Source organism: Sinocyclocheilus anshuiensis, unplaced genomic scaffold (genome assembly GCF_001515605.1).
Source record: "Sinocyclocheilus anshuiensis isolate Anshui unplaced genomic scaffold, SAMN03320099.WGS_v1.1 scaffold132, whole genome shotgun sequence".
Taxonomy (NCBI): domain Eukaryota; kingdom Metazoa; phylum Chordata; class Actinopteri; order Cypriniformes; family Cyprinidae; genus Sinocyclocheilus; species Sinocyclocheilus anshuiensis.
The window spans coordinates 1080199-1105862 of NW_015555730.1; the positions used below are offsets into that span (position 1 = coordinate 1080199).

Here is a 25664-nt window from a genome sequence, read left to right on the forward strand (position 1 = left end):
GATAGACAGACAGACAGACAGACAGACAGACAGACTGACTGACTGATTGACGAATGGACGGACGGACGGATGGATGGATGGATGGATGGATGGATAAATGAGCAGACAGACAGATGGACAGACAGATGGAGAGTTAGACAGACAGACAGACAGACAAACAGACAGACAGATAGACAGACAGATAGACAGATAGATAGACAAATAGATAGATAGATAGATAGGTAGATAGATATTTATAGATAGATAAATAGATGACAGACAGACAGACAGACAGACAGACAGACAGACAGACAGACAGACAGACAGACAGACAGACAGACAGACAGACAGACAGACAGACAGACAGACAGACAGACAGACAGACAGACAGACAGACAGACAGACAGACAGACAGACAGACAGACAGACAGACAGACAGACAGACAGACAGATAGATAGATAGATAGATAGATGATAGATAGACGGACGGACGGACGGACGGATGATAGATAGATGGACGGACGGACGGACGGACGGACAGACAGACAGACAGACAGACAGACAGATAGATAGATTTGATTCCACAGCTGCACCGCTGCATGAATGCGGGCCTGTAGCTGAACACAGCAGTATGTGACTGAATGCACCCAGAAAAGCAGCACTTGTCGAGGCTGTGTTTGACACCAGAGCTTCAGTTTGATGGAGAAGAGGAAGTGAGTCATTCTGTCGAACTATTCATATGATAGATAGATTTGATTCCACAGCTGCACCGCTGCATGAATGCGGGCCTGTAGCTGAACACAGCAGTATGTGACTGAATGCACCCAGAAAAGCAGCACTTGTCGAGGCTGTGTTTGACACCAGAGCTTCAGTTTGATGGAGAAGAGGAAGTGAGTCATTCTGTCGAGCTATTCATGTGACAAAGCGAAGCATCCAGGAGGTGGGTGTTACATTAACCACGGTCAATAATAGATTATCTGCCAGTGTACCCGTCTGATGTATTTTTCCATTGTCATTGACTGTGATGCTGCATTAGTTACTTCAGAGCAGCCCATCTACGTGATTTTCAGTGGAAATAATATTAGACAATGGAACAACACAGCTGAGTGGTGTTTTTTAGTTTTGAGCAGCTCTATTTAATGTTGTGTGTGTGTGTGTGTGTGTGTGTGTGTTTGTGTGTGTGTGTGTATGTTTGTGTGTGTGTGTTATGTGCAGCTCCCCTCCATCTCATTTTATACTGTATATGAATATCATTTGAATAGAAATATTAATTGAGTTTGTTTGCGATTTTGTGTTCCTATCATAATTGTTTGATATCTTTTATGGGACACCTGTAGAAAATGTCATTCCCCAAAAAAATGGTCTGAGCTGCTCTCATGGTGTCCATGGTTTGTTAGTTTGTAATAAACGACTTAGCAATTTATTATAAAATAAATACCAAATGGCTTAAATTACTCAAGCTGACAGAATGATTATTCTACAGCCTCTATTACTGTCAATTTCCAAAGTCATGAGAAACATAAATTCAGCCAAGTGAGTCCAAAATTTCGATGGTAGTGTACATTCTGTTGATCCTTTTTTACAGTGCATATTGGTTTTATATCATTTATGATAAATATTTACAAACAATTTATAGTATTTGTTTACTTCATGCTTATTATTCATTTGTTAACTTCATGCTTATAATTCATGCTTATTATAAATCTGCAAAAATAAAAGCTTTAAACTCTATTTACACATCACATCATTTGGCTGCAAAAACTACAAGGTTGCAACAATGATATCACAGAAAACTGAGAAAATAAAGCAGCTCATATAACATTTAGTTTGACCTTCACAATCAACTTTTCCTGAAGGTTAGCCTGTCCCTTTAATGACCATTTGTTGTAAGCAGTTCAAAGTACTGTAAAATCATAATTAAAGTGGGATCTTTTTCAAACAGTGTCTAAAGCTTTCATAATATGTGTGACAATTTATTGATTAGTATAATTTGATGAAAGTGGTGGCTTAGGCCTATACCTTTGCCAAGACTCCACACTTTTACTGTAGGCTAGCCTCGATATCACCAATAGTAACTGTGGTATGTTGGTGGAAACTATGGTTACTATGGTACATGTTCAAAAGCGCATTCTTTTAATATTAAGGCCTTGAGTCATTGAGTGGCAACTGCACCTCGAAACCACTGTGTTAAACATGTCGAAAAGTCACACTTGCATGACCTCAAGAAGTATTTTAAACCACCCAAAGATGAATAGAAGTGCCTTATTATTTCATGACCGAGTTTGAAATGAACAGACCGACAGAACTAGATTAACTGCAATGAAATCATAGTTTGTGATATTAATAGACCGAACGCGTCGACGACTTGCAGCGAGTTTATCTCTGAGAATACATCAAAACATATGTGTATATGACTAATTTGTATTAGTTATATTAACAAAGCAAGTCTTTTGGATCACCAAAAGCCATGCGAAAGTTTTAACACTCTTTTGAAGTTGTTGAAGAACTGCCCTCAGTTCCTCGATGTGAATGACTAGGCTTGTTTATGAAGCGACAGAGTTGCATTACAACAAACACTTGAATCGGTCAAATAAAATAAACTAGAGAAACATAGTTGCCGCCGCGGTTACAGTCATTATGCTTTAAAAAGTGTGATTCTGTACATGATAAAACCATGGTTAGAAGCCCACTGAGTTACTTGGTGGCTTACCTGTGTCACAGGATCTCTGTCTCCATTGGGACTTCTGTATCGATGCAAATTATGTTTAAATATTTGATGTTAGAAAATTCCTGCCATACAATTCTCACTGTAAACATACAAAGCCATGGGGGACTGAGCGAAGACGGGTCCTAAAGCCCGCAGTGTTACATTCGGGCCATCGACAAATACTGTATATTACCACGGTAACGCAAGTTATAGAATGAAATATAAATATAATAAACACTTTTTAATAAATGATAACTAAATACATTTGATAATGATAATAAATACATTTACATAGTTAAATCATATATAGTTAGCTACTACAGTTATTGTTGTTACTGTAAAATTCTAATACCGTATTGGCCCGAATATAAGACGACCCTGATTATAAGACGACCCCCCTTTTTCCAGATGTACCTTTTGGAAAAAGGCTTTTTAAAAACCAAATCTTGTTGTTTTTTTTCTCAGTAAAACACATTTTGTCTTCAATTATTTTCATATTGCATATTTTTCCTATTTTAATTTTTGTTTTGAAAGTATGGTAAAAACTGGTAAAATGTACCAACAATCACATTTAAAAAATATACACTTTTTGATATACCATTAAAAAAAAAAAAAACAGGTAGCCCATCTGAATTAGGACATTTAGGCTATCCATCTAATAGTAGCCTTTACAACCTTTACAACACTCATTACATTATGTATTTCATGGCACACTCGTTTCATGCGTATTTGGCGCCACCTATTGTTGTGGGTGTATTATTGACATGTCAAAGTCTAGACGCTGAATATAAGACGAGCGCGTTTTTTCAGATGTATTTCCAAGAAAAAAAACATCGTCTTATATTCGGGTCAATACGGTAAGTTAAAAGTACATGTAAAGAAAGAAATACAAAAAAGAAAAAGAAATATATAGAGAAATATAAGATAGAATATTGTATATAGCTACTGAATCTTCTTTATCTTGTATTTGTTTTCGATGACTAAAATACTGTTGGTACCATGTAGGCTACAGTCATGATACAATGATTACAGAATTCACATAGCCTACCTACTGAACGTAGTTTTGTGTAATTCTTGCGACTCTGGAGCCCCCTACAGTTAAGTGAGTGGAATTCACTGTCATAATACACGTGCATTTGTTGCTGCCGTAAAGCAGTCCGCTCGTTTCACGGGATTTCGTACCCGCTCACCAAAACATAGGCTGCTGATTTGAGGCCTGCTTACTTTATAGGTAGCATTTGCGCAGAAAAAGATACCTAATTTTGACGATAATAGATAACATGACTGCACAACAGCAACGTACTGTAGGTGGCGCTATACATTTAGATTGTTATGCGCCAAAAAACTAAAGAAGAAGAAGAAGAAAAAGGTACCTCACAAAAGTGATTCTGAACAGACTTATGAGGCAGCATAAAGGTTTAATGATCTACTCCAAAACAGAGGGAGCTTTGGTGATAACATTAATAATTATTTACTACAGTACTACTGTATTTTCTCGCTAGAAAAAGTTGGTCAAAAAATTTACACACAAGCTTACCACCAACCACAACTTTTAGATGTTATTTTTATTTTTTAGCTCACGGAATTGAACACATGATTGTGGGATATCAGAGGCAGCAAAGGATACATCTATGCCGCCTTCAAAAACCAATCAGATGAAGGCATCTCAGAAGAAAGGACGTGAAGCTAACAAGTTTTGAAGGGGAGCATGGGAAAGAAACAGAAGCCATTTGCCTTATTACAGTCAGTGTACCTTCAGAATGATTCTGAAATTGATATTTCAAGGTAAAAATGTAGTTGCTTTAAGTGGTGCTCAAATGTACTTAAATAGCATGTATTGCCATGGTACTTGTCCAGAAAACATGCTAATACTTTTTGTTAGTGCAGTTTTCTTGTAATGTAACCACAGTGGCCAATTGTGCAAACAGCCACAATGTTCAGACTGTGTCATAAGAACTTGACTTACCAACTAGCATATCTTACTTTTCGGATTTCAGAGTAGACCAACCTACAGTTTTATGTATCTGACTAAAAAAAGTTATGACCTAGATGACTAACTTGTAAGACTAGTCTAAACAGCTTATGGAACCAGCCACAATTCTGCTTCTGCCTCTACTTTTTTTGGGGGGGAATTGAGCAAAATAAGGGGTGAGTAGGTGACAGATTACAACTCAAGTTATAACTTGATTTTAATTCAACTTCAGAGCAGAGAAAGAGGGGAAGGTCTGATCTAGTGTATCAGTTTTTATTTTATTTGCACGTCCATTGTGTTAACAACTTCAACATACAGTACAAGTCAGCATTAGTGTAACATACTGTATTTAGCATAAACTCACAGCAGTATGCAGATAACTTGCCCTCAAAAGCATTACAGTTCACACTCTATGTTAGATGTCCCTGAAGATCATGTAGTGAAATGAGCAGTATTAAGCTGGGTATGTAAAGTACATGTTATTCACTGTACTTACATTATACATAGACAACTTGCTTGCACTTACAAATATTGAAAAGGCCATGTAACAACATGAATCACACTACAGTTGTGGTGAACTAACACTGTTTATCATCTAGGTACAGTGGTTTAAGGGACACCTAAAATAAAGTTGAATCACTAACTTCATTCCACCTTAACCATATCAACATTGCGGTATCCAAATGGACTAATATATTTATTACAGTAATTTTCTTCTCAGCTCATTTTCGTCTTTGTTCAGCTTTCAATGTTTCTGTACAACACACAACAGCAAAAAACTGAGGGATTGTTAGGGACCAGTGGCAGAGAGAGAAAAAAGGGGCAGATAGCACTCCAAAAGAGGAGGTTTACACAAAAAGAAACCATTTCCATTCCAGGTAAAACAGTTAAGATACAAGAAGAGCAGAAAGTGCTGCTGCCCACCAGTGCATTGGAACAAACACTCATTTACAATTGGTTATATTCATCTTTATGTCTATAGTTATTGATATAAAACAAGCTTTTATGCCCGAAAGATCAAAAAAGTTCCAAGTAACACAAGGAGCCGAGGGTTAAAATAAAGAAAAACACGCATGTATCATTTCACTTAGGTTGCATTGTGTAGTTTGGGTTGCCGTTTTTACAAAAGTGGGTTTTGCTATCATTTAAACCACTAAAAACTGTAATATATACACCAGTTTTGAAGCAGAAATTTGAATAGTCATTGCATGCAGGGTTAAAAACATTATAGAGGGTGGAAGAGTTCACTTTTCTGTTGAAAATGTATAGAGTGAAATTGCAAGACGATGGGTTTCTTAATTTTCTTCAAAATGTGATTGGAATGTGATTCATTTTTGCTAATAAACAATGGTTAATCTCATTATGTGGCCTTAATGACTCACAATGAGCTTGACTGCAGATATCATGGAGAGACCGCTGGGGCTTAATTTACTGCTATATTAATTTCACATGTTAAATATGAAGTATCTATAATGAGCCAGTCGATATCTTTTTCCCCTCTCACCCTCCCACTTTCTGCCTTATTAACTAAATATGCGCTCATTGGCACTGGGAATAGAGCATGTAATCTGCCTCAGGGGCTGTGGGCACCGAATTACATCATTGGGAACACATCCACATGCACATTGCATGCCTTCAAACATTCAAACATGGACTCAAAGGTCTGTCTAAAGCTGCAGTGCGAGCTGCTTCATCATGGTCACCAACGCACCACAAAACATTGGTCCATCTACTTTGGTTAGTTTTCGACAGCTGCCGCTGGCTAATGGTTACTGGCTCATGCCAAATCCTAACTTTGATATAGTCAGTTATTAGTCCTATCATAGTTATTAGGGTTTTGATATACATATTTTTTTTTTTTTTTCTTTTGAACACAAATCATAAAAATAAATACAGTACTCTACGAAAGTGCAAAAATTGGTCTGAATCTGCATATATCTCAGCTATAATTCATAGAATAGAGGATAGATGGGCTTAGAGCCAAACTTATTGAAGTAAATAAGCTGGGGTGGCTAGTTATTTCCATGACACCATTTGTAAGTCAAAAGTTCAAATGTATATTTGGCGATATTCAATTGTACTACGAAAAAAAGAAACTGAAGAGTACCAGTGTTACGGCCTATGATACATTATGTACATTGTGACCAAAGATGTTAAGAATTAGTTGTATTAAGTGTGGCCTTAAAAACATGTTTGATGGCAATAGAAACTGTGATGTTAGGTACAGTACATGTAAAATGTACAAATTTGACAATACGTAAATATACTAATATCTGTCACATTTGGCTTTTACTGTTGTTTTATCAGTGTTTCCCTCCAACGTTTTTAACCAAACCTTCCCTGATCTCTATGCTATGGTATAGCACAGCAACTGGGTCAAAACATCCTTTGCAGTACAATGGAAATGTGCATAGATATGCCTAAAGGAAAACAAAATGTAATTTAAATCAATGAATAGTAGATATGTTGAGATATGCCGACAACACATAGGTCATAGAAGTGCTTTGTCCAAGTCATCAAGACGGAGAAATTAACAATAATGTATAAGTACAGCTACAAATAAATAAAGCAGCTACAGCATAAAAACGGGGAAAGTGTAGACTGTCTTTACTATATGGAACATCAGAGTGTTTTCATGAATCAAATTCATTTTTAATCCTGAGCTGACGGTCTCTAATTTTCATTTGGTGGTTGTCTGAAAACTGCCTTAACATCAGGTTTTGTTTAACTGGCATTTGGAGTTTTATTTTCTCCAGAGAATTTGAGAATCTCAATTTCAGCGTCATTAAAAGATTAAGCATTACATTTTAGCTGGATATGAATAATGGCCATATTTCAACCTTGTCTTTTGTGGTAAATATTAGCATGTTAGCAAAAATGCTCATGATGGTGTCCAGTTTATACAGTATATCACTTTTCATCCATTTTTATCCTACACTATCAAAACATTCACCCCATTATTTTCTTAAAAAGTGGACTTTAAAACTTCATCCTAAAAATAAAAGTGTCTCACTAGCTCTAGCATGCGGCTAATTGAAAGTAGTGTATGTATACTGTGAATATGCCGGTATACTGGTAAGAGGCTCTGAGGATACTGTGGTATAACTCTCATATGGGTATAATTCTCTTATAATTTACTTTAGCGTTATAATCAGAGCCAAAAACCACACTGACGTGGTTATTTTTGCTTTTTTCCTCGTTTTTTTTTTTTTTGCTATTACATATGAGTCTTTTTTGCTACGAGTTCATTAGATAACATTCTAAGTGTCTTTTCCTGGTCTTACGTCCTGACACACATACTTATCCTCTCATACACCTATCTGTACAGGGAAAAGGAGAGACTGTTAAATGGGCTTCTTTCTATAGAGGGGCTGACAGGAAGGAAGGAATACATTTTGCTTTCCCCATGTGTTTGCCAGACACTAGTACTCTATAAGGTTATGCCACTTGGCAATCTGCCGCCTTGGGTTGTCACAGACTTCCCTCCAGTGAGTCACCCCTGATGGGATGGGGCTCTGACCACCCAGAACCAGGCGACCCACGACCTCATTCTTCGTGGTGCGGTCAAAATCAATGACCAGAAACTCCACAGAGATGTCCGGCATTAGCTCAGCGGGAACATCGTAGATAAATGATTCATTGAAAACGGGACTGAGTGTGCATTTCTTCACATGCGTCTTCTTCTTGGCTATGCGCTTGCGGCCGTAGAAGACATTCACTTTAACATAAGGGTCTGTGGGTGGAGAAGGGAAATAAAGACATTAGAATTTGTCAAGTTTTTGGCATCATAAATAGGATCATTCGAATATCTATATATTTGTGTATGTGTGGTGTGTACTTACTGCCTGACAGGCCAGTGATGTCCATGGTTGGCAGGTGTTTGGCCTTAAGGACTACCACATTAAGCCTGTGAGTAACAGGCTGGTAGGACAGAGAGACCAGTAGCTCCCCACGACTTTCACACTACGGAGAAACAGAACAGAAATTGAGCACAAGAAATAGGACACAAATGTTTATAGGCATACACAAAAGTATATCAGATGAATAAATAAGGACATGATGTTGAGCCATCCTGTAAGTGATCACAGCACTGATATAGAAGCATTGTTCCAATGGCTCATGATACTCAGCCTCAAGGTGATGATACATTGGGCAACTTTTTTGAGCAATGTTGCTTGGGCACTTTCCCATTGAGAATGGGCAACAAATTTGGATACTTTAGATCAGTCAGTATCATCAACTTCAGAGTCTGTCCAAAAGTAAGGTAAGCCTGGCACAATCATCCATGCTTCCTAAAGCAGTACCAACAAGGGGAACAATACCCATCACCTAGTGCTGTAGTCGAGACCAGCTATTTCAAGTCTGAGTCCAGGTATGGACCTGAGTAAATTGAGTCAAGGCCCAAGTATACCAAGTTTTGTTGTTGTACGCGTAGCCTTTCAAAGTATAGTCCATTTGAGGTGTATGCGAATGCAGGCGGTCTACACATGCCCTCTAGAAAGCTTCATTTTTTTCTGCGCTATTTTTCTCCAGAAGTTATGACCAATAAAAATGTCTTTGCATTCTTTTAATCTAAAGTTGCTGCTATTTCACATCCCTTTCACACAAACGCTCATCAATGCGGCTGTTGTACGGTGCGTTCCAAACGGGATATATCACCCTCCGAAGGGCACTTCGGAGTGAAAACAATCATGGCTGCCATATTGAAGGGTCGTTCCAAACTGAAGTGCTCAAAACTGGCCACTTCAAAGGGCCCTTTAGAATGAAGGATTTCGAAGGGTACAACTGATGGACACTTCGGGCCCCCATTATCCTTTGCGCAGATTCTTTGCATGATGACAGCGCCTCCGTGTGGGCACATGATGATGACACAAAAGGGCACTTCAAGAAACAGTTGTTTGGTCCCCTACACCCTTCAACGCTTCGAAGCTCTCACTCCGGAGGGTAAACCCTTTGAAAGGATTAGGGCATAGGGATGAGCCCTTCCGAATGGAACGCAGGGGTAGTCTCCACAATTTTTTGTTGTTAAGGTGACGAAATTTGCATCACGTGGACCCTCATGTACATGTAAAAACTGAAGTATACTTTGGCTTTCAGAGTAATAACTGAGACCAGGTTGGCTGATAGCCTTGTGGGCAGCGCGTCGAAATATAGCACTGTTGCGCTTTGGGCGTCCTGAGTTTGCGTACCGGCTCACGGTCCTTTGCCAATCCTGTCCCCCCTCTCTCTCCCACTTTGTTTCCTGTCAATATATATACTTTCCTAAAAGGCAAAAATGGCACAAAAAAATGATTGAGACCATAAGAGGGTCGAGTCTGAGTCAACACAGACCCCTGCATGTGAACTCTTCAGACAGTTTAAATAAGCTTCCTTTTAGGCTGAATGAAGTCTGGTTTTGCTTCAATGTCACACAAACCTGAGCAGCACACACAAAGTGTGCTTCTGTCCAAAGACACAATAGCACAGAGCGGATCATATGAATCGATACAGACAGAAAAAAGTATCCGCAGTGTTGTACTACTCAAGACCGTCAAGACTGAGTCCAAATGCTCCCAAGTTTATGACAAGTTTATGAAAACATGCTCTTAAGCTCAAGCTTTAGGCACAGTCTTGTCTCTAGTACTACCGAGCACTGCCATCACCCTTGTCCAAGAGCTTGCTGTGCCCATGGCCATCATAGCCAACTTGGTGTCAGGGTACTGAGGGATCTAATGGTATCTCTGATCCTGCAACAAGGTCAGATTTGCAAGTTATTAGATTAAGAGCTAAGGAAATGTTGCAATGCAGGAAAACAGTGTTCTCTTGGCACTCCTGGCCTCTGGGACAAAGCTTGTCTAAAACTAAGATAATTATGTGTTGTCTGCTTTTTTTGGGGGGGGAAATTATCTCTGGAGTGTCCTTTGGCCAAGAACAGAGGTGTCCAGTCCTGCTCCTGGACAGCCAAAGTCCTGCAGAGTTTAGCTCCAACCCAAGCGGCAACCTCCCCCTCTCTCTCGTGAAGCCAACAAGGAAGTGACTTAAACTGTAATTCATCAACTGGCCGCTAGAGGCTGGCTGCAAAAGGGAGTCAATCCCATAGACTCCCCATGTTAAAATGCCCAACTTTTGCCCAAAAAATGATTTTGGTCTATATAGCTAATTTTGCCCTTGATGACGGGCATAGGGATGAGCCCTTCCGAATGGAACGCAGGGGTAGTCTCCACAATTTTTTGTTGTTAAGGTGACGAAATTTGCATCACGTGGACCCTCATGTACATGTAAAAACTGAAGTATACTTTGGCTTTCAGAGTAATAACTGAGACCAGGTTGGCTGATAGCCTTGTGGGCAGCGCGTCGAAATATAGCACTGTTGCGCTTTGGGCGTCCTGAGTTTGCGTACCGGCTCACGGTCCTTTGCCAATCCTGTCCCCCCTCTCTCTCCCACTTTGTTTCCTGTCAATATATATACTTTCCTAAAAGGCAAAAATGGCACAAAAAAATGATTGAGACCATAAGAGGGTCGAGTCTGAGTCAACACAGACCCCTGCATGTGAACTCTTCAGACAGTTTAAATAAGCTTCCTTTTAGGCTGAATGAAGTCTGGTTTTGCTTCAATGTCACACAAACCTGAGCAGCACACACAAAGTGTGCTTCTGTCCAAAGACACAATAGCACAGAGCGGATCATATGAATCGATACAGACAGAAAAAAGTATCCGCAGTGTTGTACTACTCAAGACCGTCAAGACTGAGTCCAAATGCTCCCAAGTTTATGACAAGTTTATGAAAACATGCTCTTAAGCTCAAGCTTTAGGCACAGTCTTGTCTCTAGTACTACCGAGCACTGCCATCACCCTTGTCCAAGAGCTTGCTGTGCCCATGGCCATCATAGCCAACTTGGTGTCAGGGTACTGAGGGATCTAATGGTATCTCTGATCCTGCAACAAGGTCAGATTTGCAAGTTATTAGATTAAGAGCTAAGGAAATGTTGCAATGCAGGAAAACAGTGTTCTCTTGGCACTCCTGGCCTCTGGGACAAAGCTTGTCTAAAACTAAGATAATTATGTGTTGTCTGCTTTTTTTGGGGGGGGAAATTATCTCTGGAGTGTCCTTTGGCCAAGAACAGAGGTGTCCAGTCCTGCTCCTGGACAGCCAAAGTCCTGCAGAGTTTAGCTCCAACCCAAGCGGCAACCTCCCCCTCTCTCTCGTGAAGCCAACAAGGAAGTGACTTAAACTGTAATTCATCAACTGGCCGCTAGAGGCTGGCTGCAAAAGGGAGTCAATCCCATAGACTCCCCATGTTAAAATGCCCAACTTTTGCCCAAAAAATGATTTTGGTCTATATAGCTAATTTTGCCCTTGATGACAACTGTGAGGGGGGTGAATTTTTTTATAACTCATCCGTTTAAATTATATTAAGCCTTAAAGTTCTGCATAATTAAGGGCGTGGCCACTTGAGTGACAGGTGGATTGCCGCTGCTGTCACCGCCGTCGCGCTAGGTGGGCGTGGCTTCAGCAACCTGCTCCCGCCTATTTGCCCATTTTCGATTATCCGGGAGTGACGCACGGTGACGCACTGCCAAGATGGCGACGGCCGCCTCCGCCCAATTTTGAGCTTCAAAAACGCTCTTCGGAAATCTACGGGTGACGTCACGGACACTACGTCCATGTTTTTATACAGTCTATGCTCCAACCCCAATTAAACACACCTGAACCAAGGTAATCAAGGTTTACTAGAAATGTCCTGGCAGGTATGTTGAGAAAAGTTGTAGCTCAACTCTGCAGGCCCTCCAGGACCAGGATTGGACACCCCTGGCCAAGAGAAGCAAAAGAATAACTGCAAGGTGCACTGCTTGTGTCAAGTCTTTGTAAATATTGGCAGGTACCTTCTGTCACTTAGTTAGGGTCCTTCAACACTACAGGAATATTGGCAGTACAGTGCCTTTCCTTTCAGTATGCATGGGGTAGCGTCCTTGTCCCATATGATGTAACTCAGTCTACCTGTATGAATTTATTATCCACTTTGTGTACTGGAAGGGACACCTACTTCATCTCCTGGACAGTGAAATGGACCATAGAGGAAGAGAGAGCATTCACTCCATTTACACCAGAGCCTGTCCTGCTCACACGGGACATTAAATTGCCACTTATTCTCCAGATGGACAAGTTAGAAGGAGAACTGCAATGGTGAGTCATCTGTGCACCTGTCAGTTCTCCCTGGGAAATGGTGATCATATGGTCATGAGGGTAAGCTGGGTGGAATAATCAAAGGCACCTGTCCATTGTCATAAGAGAAGAGGACAAAAGGAGCGTTGGCATCTCTGCAAGCCATGGTTTAACTCCCACAGGACATTTATTTCTAACCCTGTCTCTGCGAATACAGTCTTGCATTCTGAAACTTATGACCCAACCCAATTTGTAAGACCCCACTCATAGGAATTTGTATGATTTTTACTAAATCGTATGTATTTTACGAGTTCCTCAATTCGTATCAATTTGTGCGAATGACCTACCCCTAACCCCGGCCCTAAACCTATCCGTCACTGGGGTCTAGACAAATCGTACAAATTCGTAAGAGTGAGGTCATATGTACAAATTGGTCGTAAGATAGCGTTGTATAAGCACTGAAACATTCAGCAGCAACCACCTAAAACAGCTTAAGTCGACTTTTATCCCAACTCTTCACAGGACCATGGGTTATGAAGCCCTGTCCCAGAGTAGTAAAAGCAGTAACATCAAATTGTGATTGTAGCAAAGTTCGTAGATATGGGAAGAAGGAGGCAGGAACCGGCGAACATTAAAACCATTTAATAATAAAATAAACAAACACCGCATAAAACATAAATGAAAACACAAAATAAATCCCAGGCCTGGTCCTCTCTCGTCTTCCACTGTCTTCACTCCTCCTTTTATCCTTGCGGAGCTCCTCCTTGGTACTGGAGAACGGTGAGTGGCACAGGTGTCGCTCATTATCATTAAACTCCACCAGCCTTGCTCTGCTCCCACGGCTCTTGGCCCTGCCCCACTCGTCACAGTGATGACACAGGTATACAATGTAAACAAATGCCAAGTGTAAAATAGTGCCAAAATGTAACGGCATAGTTTAACAACAGACAAAAATAAACTGTCTTAATGCAGTGCAGTCCTCATTAAATGTCAATGTGCTTTGTACAGTTGCTGTGTTTAGTTTAGTTTAGTGAACTTTCACTGTCCCTCAATGGTGGAACAAGCATCCAGCCCCAACCCGATTTGCTGAAGCCACTAAAAACAGCTTAAGATATAAATGAAGCCACTTAAAAATACCTTTTCTGTTTTTGTTTTTTTTTTTCTTTCAGAACAAGAAAAAGAAACTTAATTCAAGGTATGTTTTTTAAACTTTTATTGTCTCATGCAGTTTTGATTATTAGGTAAATATGTCTTGTTATGCAGTAAAAATGTCTAAACATTCCTTAAGACAAAAATACAGACTGAAAAAGAAAATAATGCAGATTTATGCAGATTTTTTTGTGACTGCTTCTTTTGCTGGCTTCCTAATCTCCTTTGTTATTCCTCGGTCACTTTCTATAAAAGTATCTAATCAAATTAATCCATGTAAAAAAAGAAAAATTCCGTACCGCATGAAAAGACTTTGCTTCTTATTTTTTCCTCTTGCCATCTCTGTTGTTTTTCTCTTCTTTGAGAGTTAAGATTCCAGTCCTGTTCCTGGTTATCACCATGGCAACTTGTATTAGGAGGCATCCTGGAGCTAAACATGGACTTAAAACAGCCTACATCTTAATGCGTAATGTCTGCAAGTGTTTGTGATTTTCTTTTTAGCTGCACAATGAGACACAGTCTCTGCGGGTAACTGTGCTTCTCGTATGCCTGTTGATTTGTGTATTTTGACCATAGATACAATGGACCAGGTTAATAAAATATCGGGTAACACTTCAGTTTAGGGACTGATTTTCTCTTAAACAGTTGCTTATTAACATGCATATTACTAGCATATTGACTGTTTATTAGTACTTATAAAGTACATATTAATGCCTTATTCTGCATGACCACATTTTCGATCCCTTAATCCTACCCCATACCTAAATTTAACAACTACTTAATAATCAGCAAATTAGGAGTTTAATAGTGTGTTAATAACAGAGCTGGATAGATTACTTACAAATTGTAGTCCACTACTGATTACAGATTACATGATGAAAACTGTAGTTAGTAACATAATCTTACTCATTTTACATAATGAATTCTGAATACTTTTTAGATTACTTTTAGATTACTTTTTTATCAAACGTGTTTTAAACTTACCATTACCCAGCACTGGTTAATAATGAGAAATATTGAATACATGTGCAACTCTATTTAGATATATAAAGATGCACATGTTAATGTTACACTTTGTTTCACTTGTATGTCATATTGCATATCCATGCAAAGCATTCAAATGACTGGATGTAATGTGTAAAAAAATTTCCTATTTAAAATTTTACAAATTTTACCCAGATAATGTTTCTCCATAATTTATGAGATTTGGAGGTAATGCTTGAGCAATTTGAGGATTTGTTGTTTATGCTTTAGATACTGCCAATACATTGATTGTGTACCTTTAAGTTCAAAAGTAAAAAAAAAAATGTACATGAACACTTTAATACAGATGCCTACCAATATGAATGAGATCCTCATGTTTTCCCCTTAGCTAAACCTCATTAACAAGGCTACTCATATTTCACACACATTTATTTTCTTTATCTTCCATGAAAATATTCTTCAGGAAGAGCTATAAAGCTATAAAGAGCTCAATTTTGAGTTGACTTGTGTACATTTCAGAGCGTATGCGCGATCGTGCATGCAGCTTGTTGCCGCTGCTCCTGTGTGTGTTTTTTTTATTTCTGTTCTATTAACTTTATTAGTGCGGTTTTTTCTTATTGTATTTTTTTTGTGAGCTCTTTGAAGTTGTGCCCTTTCAAGGATGCTGGTGAGGAAAGTTTTAACAACCTTTTTAATAACTTTTTCATACCGGAGTTACTGCGTTCAACACCTGTTGGATATGCTGCTCGGATTGTTTACTCCCGGGATCAGCTGATCTATCTAAAGCCGGCCAGCTTAGCGATTCGACCAACTGATTTACCTACTGAAATCTGGAGGAAAACTCATAGCGGATGTAGGGAAGGAACAAGACAACGGGGGAAGAGAGCTGGGCTGAGACGGGAGAGACTTAAGGAGAAGAGGAGATTCAAGCCAAGTCTCCCCTCTTATTATGGGCCATGTGAGATCACTGGCTAATAAGATGGAGGAGCTGACAGAGCTAGTCAGAAGCCAGACGGAGTACCGGGAATGCAGTATCATGTGCTTCACGGAAACATGGTTGCATCAGGACATACCAGATCAGAACGTCTCCGTCGAGGGCTTTCAGACGGTTCGGGCCGACCGGGATTGCAACGAGAGCAGTAATAGAAAAGGAGGGGGGCTTGCCGTTCTGGTTAATAACAGATGGTGCAACCCTTGTCATATCACGGTTAAGGAGCGGATATGTTGCCCGGACATTAAACTATTAGCCGTGGGGCTTCGGCCTTATTATCTGCCCAGAGAGATTTCACATGCCATTGTAGTAGCTGTATATATTCCGCCATCAGCTAACCCTAATGTCTGCGAGCAGCATTATTCATAATGTTACATCACAATTGCAGACCAGACATCCGAATGCTCTTATCACCATTTCGGGCAACTTCAATCACGTTACTATGGAAAAAACATTGCCAACTTTCACACAGTATGTAAACTGTCCGACCAGAGAAGAGAGTACACTTGATTTAATGAATGCAAATGTGAAGAATGCATACGGTTCGTCCCCCCTCCCTCCACTGGGTAGGTCAGACCACAATTTGGTGTACCTCAGCCCCTGTTATATGCCTCTGGTTAAGAGCAAGCCTGTGACCACCAGAATCGTGAGGAGATGGACGGATGAGGCTTATGAGGCACTTCAGGCTTGTTTTAAGGTTACTGACTGGCAGGCTCTCTGTGAGCCACACGGAGAGGATATTGATGGACTCACAGAGTGCATCACCGATTATATGAATTTCTGTGTTGACTGCACCATACCATCAAGCACTATCCTTTGTTATCCCAACAACAAGGCCATCTTGAATGCGAAGAAGAGGGCATTTAGGGAGGGAGACAGAGGGGAGGTGAAAAGAGTGCAGAGGGAACTGAAAGTTAAAATCACAGAGGCTAAAGACACTTATAGGAGAAAGTTGGAGGGGAAGTTTCGGCAGAACAATTGAAGAGAAGTTTGGAGTGGCATGAGGACCATCACGGGGTTTCTATTGGCGCTTTTCCACTGCGTGGTACGACTCGGCTCAGTACGGCTCAGTACGGCACGGCACGGTTCGGCTTGGCATAGTTTACGTTTCCACTGCAGTTCAGTACCGCTTTAGAGTGGGCGGGATTATTCACATGTCGTTATAGTTGCGCCGCCTCTACTGCCGCAACTCCTGAAAAACTTTTTCATTCCGCGTCGCCCCATCAAGCTCTCGCTGGATCCGCTCCTCTGCTATCAACGAGAGGAACGTCTGTTCTTCCGCAACAGACAACAAAACTTTTTGGTTGTTAAAAAAAAGGTGCGCTCGTTCAAAACAGTTGTGTTCGATCCTTCGCTGGCTGTGCTGATTTAAATCTAGCGGTTCTTTTGTGTTTGTGTCGCAAGTTCAGTGATGCAGGTAGTGACGATTCTCTCCGGCCAATCCGTGATCAGCAGAGTTTACACGTCACGTTTTGGTAACGGTACGGTTCACTTGGAACCCCAGCCGAGGTGGTACTAAAAAAAGTACCAGGTACCAGGTACCAGGTACTGTACCCAGTGGAAAACCCCCCAAAAGTGAGCCGTACCGTGCCGTACCATGCAGTGGAAAAGCGCCAAAAGGTCCAACAGTGGAGGTGGAGTAGAAAGGGCCATCAAATTTAATCTGTTTTTTAATAGATTTGATGATGTTTCTGCCCTTCCTCCCCAGGACTCCTCTGTTTGTCCACCATCATTAGCCACTCAACTCTCGGAACCTCCCCCTCCACATTTTGGAGAGACTGGTGCTGGAGGAGCTCAGGCCCATGCTTAGGCCTTTTATAGATCCTCTTCAGTTTGCCTACCAGCCCCACCTAGGAGTTGAGGACGCTATCATCTACATGCTGGATCGAGCTTATACTTACCTGGATATGGCAGCAAGCACTGTGAGAGTCATGATTTTTTACTTCTCCGGTGCTTTTAACACCATTTGTCCGGCTCTACTGGGTGAGAAGCTGACAGCGATGCAGGTGGATGCCTCCCTCGTGTCCTGGATTGTGAACTACCTGACTGGCAGACCACAGTATGTTCTGTTGCAGCATTGTGTGTCGGACAGAGTGGTTTGCAACACTGGAGCTCCACAGGGGACTGTGCTGTCTCCTTTCCTCTTCACCCTGTATACTGCAGATTTCAGCTATTGTACTGAGTCCTGCCATCTTCAGAATTTTTCTGATGACTCAGCTATAGTTGGTTGCATCAGCGGTGGTGAGGAGACATACAGTGAGTACAGGACTACAGTGGATAACTTTGTCACATGGTGTGAGCGGAACCATCTACAGCTCAATGTGACAAAAACAAAGGAGCTGGTGGTCGACCTGCGGAGGACTATGGCACCTATGACCCCTGTTTCCATTCATGGGGTCTCAGTGGATATTGCAGAGGATTATAAATACCTGGGAGTCCACATGAACAATAAACTGGACTGGACTAAGAACTCTGAAGCTGTCTACAAGAAGTGCCAGAGCCGCCTCTATTTTTTGAGGAGGCTGAAGTCCTTTAACATCTGTAGGACGATGCTGAAGATGTTCTATGAGTCTGTGGTAGCAAGTGCTATCTTTTTTTGCTGTTGTATGCTGGGGCAGCGGATTGTATAGTTATTTAAATCTTAGAAGTTTTAATTTTATTTCTTGTATATAGATTTCTATTTGTATTTTTATCTTGGTGTTTTGAAGCTGCGGTAATGAACCTAATTTCCCTCCGGGATTAATAAAGTATTTCTGATTCTGATAAGCAAGCGTACCGAGTATGGCGCTGCCGCAGTATGTCACTCACTCTTCATAATCACCCATCTCTCTCTCTACCAGTCTCTCTCGCCAAACGGACTGCACCCCATCTGTTCCCTGAGCTTTTTCTCCTTCCTTCTCTCCTATAATCCTCTCTCTCGCTCTCCCTCTCCCTCTTGGCTGAATCGATTGTCCACCACTCCCAGCCAACACCCTAATGCTCCTGTCTTGTGGAGTCATAGGCACTGATTCAATTTAAGATACTCTATCTATAGAAGAGTATAAAGCAGACAGGAAGTTCTCTGATTTGAACAAGCTTACTCTGCATATTTTGTATGCTGATTTACAAAGCCGTACACAAGCGGGAAAACAAGCTCAAATACTTATTTGCCTTTGAGCACTAAAGATTTCCTGCCGCCAGAGAGAATGAGATTATGAACATCGCTTATAATGCTATTGTTCCTGTTTTGATGGAAATACAGCAGCGTATTAGGCTATGATTACTTGTTATGCAACAACTTTTACAGTGTTCAGCTTGCGTTGGAGAGCAAATGGATGCAAAGCCTTCTCTGTCTGATTCAATGGGTGTTTACTGAGGCCTCTTTTACACCTGCTATCTTTCTTGTGTGATATGATCACAAGTAAACAATTCAATGCAGTAAATACAGGAGCAAAAAAAGGTCCAAAACATTTTGTGATCACAAACTATAGTACATTGCACATTGGAGTGTAAACGCTAATCTGTTCTGATGTCTCCCAGACAGTATCAAAGAACTGCCTAGTCACCTGTCAATCATCCATTACACTAAAAAAGAGGTTTTAAATTTACTTTATACATACTTCAAAATTTCATCCCAAAAAATAAAAATAGGAAAATCCTTTAATATATATCTGGTCTGAAGCTCCACATCAGTTGTACATCTTAAGTTCAATTAACACAACTGCTAATGAGCATTCGGTTTGAAACTAAAGTATATTTTAAGCAATGGTCTTCCAAATTGTTGATTGATTGATTGATTGATTGATTGATTGATTGATTGATGTTTTTGAGTAATGTACAATACAGTTTAACATTTATGGGGTCAGTACTTTATTATTATCATTATTATTAACATTCATATTTAGCAAGGATACATTAAATTGATCAAAAGTGAGAGTAAAGACATTTACAATATTAAAAATATTTCTATTTTAATTAAATGCCTTTTTTTACTTTCTATTCATCAAAGAATCCTGAAAAAAAAAATTGTATCCTGATTTACACAAAAAGCAGGACAATCATTTTCAACATTGATAATAATAAGAAATGTTTCATTCAGCACCAAATCAGCATATTAAAATAATTCAAGGGAATAAACTACATTTGAAAATATTAAAATAGAAAACAGTTGTAATGTAGTAATAATGTAATAGTAATATTAGTGATGTCAAACGATTAATCGCGATTAATCGCATCCAAAATAAAAGTTTTTGTTTACATATGTGTGTGCTGTGTATATTTATTATGTATATATATAAATACACACACACATACAGTATTTTGAAAATATTTACATGTATTTACATGTATATATTTATATTAATGTAATTTATATTATATAAAAATGTATTTAATATATAAACAACATATTTTTACTCAAATATATACATGCATGTGTGTGTGTTTATATATACATAATAAATATACACAGAACACAAAACACTTTTTTGGATAGCACTAATAATAATGTAATAATATTTCACTAAATTACTGGCTTGACTGTACTTTTGATCAAATAAATGCTGCCTTGATGAGCAGAAGAGACTTCTTTCAAAAACATTAAAAAATCTTACCAACCCCAAATGTTTTGAACAGTAGTGTTGTTACAAAACCAGTATACAGTATAGTATAGTTACAAAAGCAGACCCTCCTTTTTTAAAAACAATCCAAGTGGTTAAAGGAGTCGCATTTCCCATCAATAACATTCATCAATATCAGGTGTAAACAGACGTAAAAGACTACAGAAGCATAGAAAGTATCAATCATTTTCAAAACCTGAATAACTGAAGCGATGTTAATCGTTTGGTTTGTGGGTTTCATTGCTAATGATGTGAGAATAAGCACTAGTTTCCAGATGGTTGTACTGATGGATGTGCCCCCCTGCAGTCCTGGCCTTTATGGCTACACTCTCTGTCTGCTATAATGCCGCTTTAATGGCTCGTGGATCAATAGACGCTCTCACCACCGATAAAGCCCAGCCCAAACATACAAATATATGTGGAACAATATGGCATACATCTACATAATATAACATCTATAGTTCGAAACACAGGATGATTTCAGAAGAAAAAATGATTGATGTTTGTCCATTCAAAATGCACTGTGATATACAACTGAGATGCGATTTGGTGTCTGAAAACATTACATTCAGTTATGTAAAGTACTCTTATAAAGTATATTATTGTTGCTTGTCTAAAAAAAACCTATTTGTAGTCTTACAGTTACACATGCGGCTACAAAGGTCTTAAAAATCGCAAGTCGAAAGCTCATGTATCATCTTAAATGCCAAAAAAGGTTCGAAATGTCAACACAATAAAATCAGCGCCTCTATGACTTGGTCTTGGAAAAGCTGTGGGATAATAGCTTCACTGAGCTGGAATTGATGCCAGCGCTGCCACTCTGAAACTGCTTGTATATGAACGCTTAACCTGGGGCAAAGAGCTCAAAATCTTTTCTTTTACCACATTTCCTAGATCAGGTTTGTGCCTAGGGAAGCCGTAGGAAGCCTTTCGCTAACTGTAAAACATCTTGGGAGATCCATAAAGGTTCAAGCGGCATCTCATGGGAATGATTAAGTTTAACGATCGCTGTGTCGCATAACAGCCCAGGAATATGACACTGTTCACAGGCCCAGCCGCACCCAATACTGATGTTTTCACATTTACTAATTATGTAAAGATTGTAGTGATGCACCGAAATTATTTGATTGAAACAACAATTGTCAGTCTCCGATTAAATATTTTTGGAGGGATGAAATCATCGACCGAAACAATGATGTTAAATTAGTGTTTCTCTGATGGTGCATTTTGACTGTGTCAAAGATTATTTCATGCACACAATGTGGATAATTTACGACAAGTAAACATGTCAGCTGTGTGGATGCTTGTGATGAGAGGGGCGGGGCCGAGAGCCGTGGGAACGGAGCGAGCAAATGCTAATGCACGACACCTGCGCCACTCACCGGTCTCGAGTCCCACGGAGGAGCTCCGGAAGGATAAAAGGAGGAGTGACGACAGTGTTGGACGAGAGAGGACCAGGCCTGGACTTTATTTTGTGATTTGTGTGCGGCAGTCGTCCGTCCGCCATGATGGGGAGGAGCAGGGAACGGGGGACTCCTGCGGGCTGCCCGAACTCGGAGGAGCCGTCGCCGTCCACCGCCTGGCATCGCGGAAGAGTTTACCCAGCTGGTGGAGGGCCGAGCGGCAGTGTGTCTGGGAACCGGATTGTTTAAATGTCCGTTTTGTGTTTGTTTATTTTATTAAATTGTTTAAATGTCCGTTTTGTGTTTGTTTATTTTATTAAATTGTTTAAATGTCCGTTTTGTGTTTGTTTATTTTATTAAATTGTTTAAATGTCCGCCGGTTCCCGCCTCCTTCTTCCCGACCTACGAACGTTGTTACAATGCTAGTACAGGATTAACAAAACTGACTGCACGTTTTTTTTCGATATTGATGTGCATTCTTGGTAACACTTTACATTAAGGAACACATTCACTATTAACCAAGAGTTTTCCCTCAATAAACTCAATTTGCTGCATACTGATAGTAAGTAAGGTAGTTGTTGTAGTACAGTAGTTATATTTAGGTATTGCATAGGGTTAAGGAATCTAAAATATGGTCATGCAGGTTTTATAAGTGCTAATAATCAGCCAATATGCTATATGCATGCTAATAAGCAACTAGTTAATAATAAATACTGTTCCTAATCTAAACTGTTACCGAATTCGTACATTTCAAGATCAATCTTTTAGGGCTGTTTCAGTTGATGCATGAACAAAACTTTATAAAACATTATTTACTAGCATTCCTCCCATCTAATACATTGTAATAAGCTTTGTTCTTTGTTACTTTTGATATGTGACAAAGTCTCAGCTTATAGATTCTGTCAATTTTGTTATGAAATTGAAACAATAAATACTTTTTGGTGCTCTTTAAAGGACTAGTTAACCCAAAAAAGAAAAATTGCTATTCATTTACTCACCCTCAGGCCATCCAAGATGTAGATATCTTTTTTCCTCAGTAGAACAGTAAAGAAGATTCTTAGCTGAACTCATGGTCCTTGGTGATTCATAAAATGCAAGTCAATGGCTGCCTTCATTTTGAGAGTCAAAAAGAGCAACACAAGCAACAAAAAATGAATACCCATGGCTCTTGATGAAATATTGAGGTCTTATGAAGCGAAACGTTTGGTCTGTGCAAGAAACGGAACATTAATTACAACATTATTACCTGTAATCCAGAGCCTCAGACAAACAGGGAAATCCAATTATTTTCCACTAACTGGTTCTTTCAGACAGTTTGTCTATTTAATCATGCAATGGCCTAACATATTACGCAATTAAAGCACTCAATAATGATGTGAAACGTGGATGTTTTAAATGTCTAAAGCATATAAAAGGTCTTCACCAACTCATATGAAGCTCATATCAGCTTGCATCGTATCCTTTTCTCAGTTCAATGACAGTGCGCTGGAGCGCTGAATGAGTCGGTAAAAAACAGCATCATAGGATCATATACGACAGTATTTTGGCTCATTTTGAGTTGAATTGACTGTCAAGCGTCCGAAAGTGAGTTTTGATTGAGTAACTTGTAGGTCTGTGCTGCAGATTTGGTGAACTGGTTCAACTATTTCACCAAAAAGAACTGGTTCATTGAACGATTCATTGGCAAACCGGACATCACTCCAGACTGTTTACCTGAGGCTATGGATTACAAGTAATAATATTGTAAATAATGTTTAGTTTCTTGCACATACTGATTGTTTTGTTTTATAAAACCTCAATATGTCGTCAGAAGCCACGAGTCAGAAGTCAGAAGTACCGGTATTATTTTTGTATTGCTTATACTGTATATGACTTTTTTTACCGGTAGCCACTAACCTGCATTTTATGAATAACAAGGACCATGATTTCAGCTAAAAATCACTGATCTACTTCTATTAAACAATATGTGACCCTGGACCACAAAACCAGTCTTAAGTCGCTGGGGTATATTTGTAGCAATAGCCAACAATACATTGTATGGGTCAAAATTATTGATTTTTATTTTATGCCAAAAATCATTAGGATATTAATTAAAGATCATGTTCCATGAAGATATTTTGTAAATTTCCTTTCGTAAATATATCAAAACCTAATTTTTGATTAGTAATATGCATTGCTGAGGACTTCATTTGGACAACTTCAAAGGCGATTTCTCTTTTTTTTTTTTGCATCCTCAGATTCCAGATTTCAAATAGTTGTATCTCAGCCAAATATTGACCTATCCTAACCGGTTTTGTGGTCCAGGGTCACATATAGGTCAGTGGTAAATACTGAATTTCCAATTTCATCCCAGAATTTTAATTTCGGTGCATCACTAAAGATTAAAGTCACCCATAATATCCCCCAATCCTGTGTAAGGTCAAGAAACACTCACCTGCGTGTTCCTCTTGCTGATTTGCTGGGTGATGTGCGCCCGTCCCGTGCTGGGATCCACACCCACCAACGGCACCACCGCCTCCCCGATGACATCATCCCGCGCAAAGCGATCGAAGCTGAGCACCAGGAAGTGCAGCGAGAGCTCAGGCAGCAAGCTGTAGGGGATGCCGTAGAAGGTGAACGTCTCGTCGAACACTGGCTCCAGAGTCTTCCTCAGGACACGCGTCTTCACCCGGTGCTTCTTCTCAGGCAGAATGGTCATCTTCACGTAGGGGTCGGAGCTGCCCGCCTGTTCATCCACCGCGGGGAGCCCCTGCACTCCTACGATGGTCACGACAAGGGCCTTCTTGGGGAAGTTGTAGTCGATGGCCAAACTGAGCGTTCCCAGAGAGGGGGAGTCGAGACTGTGGGGTGACGCCGTCTTACTGGGTGCTTCGCTGCTGCTTCCAGAGCTGCTCTCCATACAGCAGTAGTCGGCCCGGATGGGCAGCGACCTCTCCAGTCTGGGAGGTCCCACAGGAGGTACCAAGTGGTTCATCTGAAGGTGTGGGGTACCACCTTCAGGATCCGCATCCACAAGAAGCACGTCGCCGTTTCGGGACCCACGACCCCATTCTCTCAACAGGGAGCCCGATCCTGAGCGCCGGCCCACCCGTACGATCTTCTTGCTGTTGCTGAGGGTCTCGGGGTAGATGCTGATGCCTTTGAGCATGTGGATGAACTTGTAGGGGGGGTCAATGGGTGGGTCGTAGGGGCCGCTGGTCAGCTTGTACGCGCCTGTCATTTGACGATATCGCCGCTGACAGCACGTCCAGAGGAAAACGGCCACCGTCACGGAGACGACCAAGACCCCCGCACCCAGAAAACCCGCAAGTACTGGGGACACTGAAAGAGACAGAGACAGAGCATTAGATCACTTTAGCAAAGTCACTTTAGCAATCAGCATTTATACTGACAAGCATTTATTGTAATCTAAAATATACATGAATGTCATTTATACCGAAACTTGTATATCATGTATTTAAAGGGATAGTTCACCCAAAAATTAAAATTTTCTGTCATTATTTACTCACCCTCGTGTCGTTCCAAACCCGTAAGACCTTCGTTCATCTTCGGAACACTAATTAAGATATTTTGATGAATTCCGAGAGCTCTATGACCCTCCCATAGCGCCATTTTGGAGAGTACGAGAGTATGAGATACTCTCCAGAATGGACATACATGAGGGTTTCACATTACAGGGATGGAGGACGATGACCTAAAGGCATAGAGTAAAAGAATAGAGAGGGAAAGAACGAAAA

At 40.2% G+C, this 25664-nt stretch overlaps 2 protein-coding genes across 2 annotated transcripts in view; both read right to left on the reverse strand.

The window, feature by feature from the left end:
• The window catches only part of rit1 (Ras-like without CAAX 1), an 18516-nt gene extending 15715 nt beyond the window's left edge, over nt 1-2801 (reverse strand). Inside the window, exon 1 of the mRNA XM_016466264.1 lies at nt 2690-2801. The gene's annotated coding sequence lies outside the window, so the exon portion shown is untranslated. The remainder of the gene's footprint in view (nt 1-2689) is intronic.
• A 5044-nt stretch (nt 2802-7845) lies between these two features.
• syt11a (synaptotagmin XIa) overlaps nt 7846-25664 on the reverse strand; it is a 35966-nt gene continuing 18147 nt past the window's right edge. The window contains exons 3-5 of the mRNA XM_016466218.1: nt 24362-24788; nt 8501-8621; nt 7846-8391 (exon numbers count right to left, since the gene is read on the reverse strand). Coding sequence (XP_016321704.1) covers nt 8081-8391; nt 8501-8621; nt 24362-24788 — 859 coding nt within the window. The 3' untranslated portion in view covers nt 7846-8080. The remainder of the gene's footprint in view (nt 8392-8500; nt 8622-24361; nt 24789-25664) is intronic.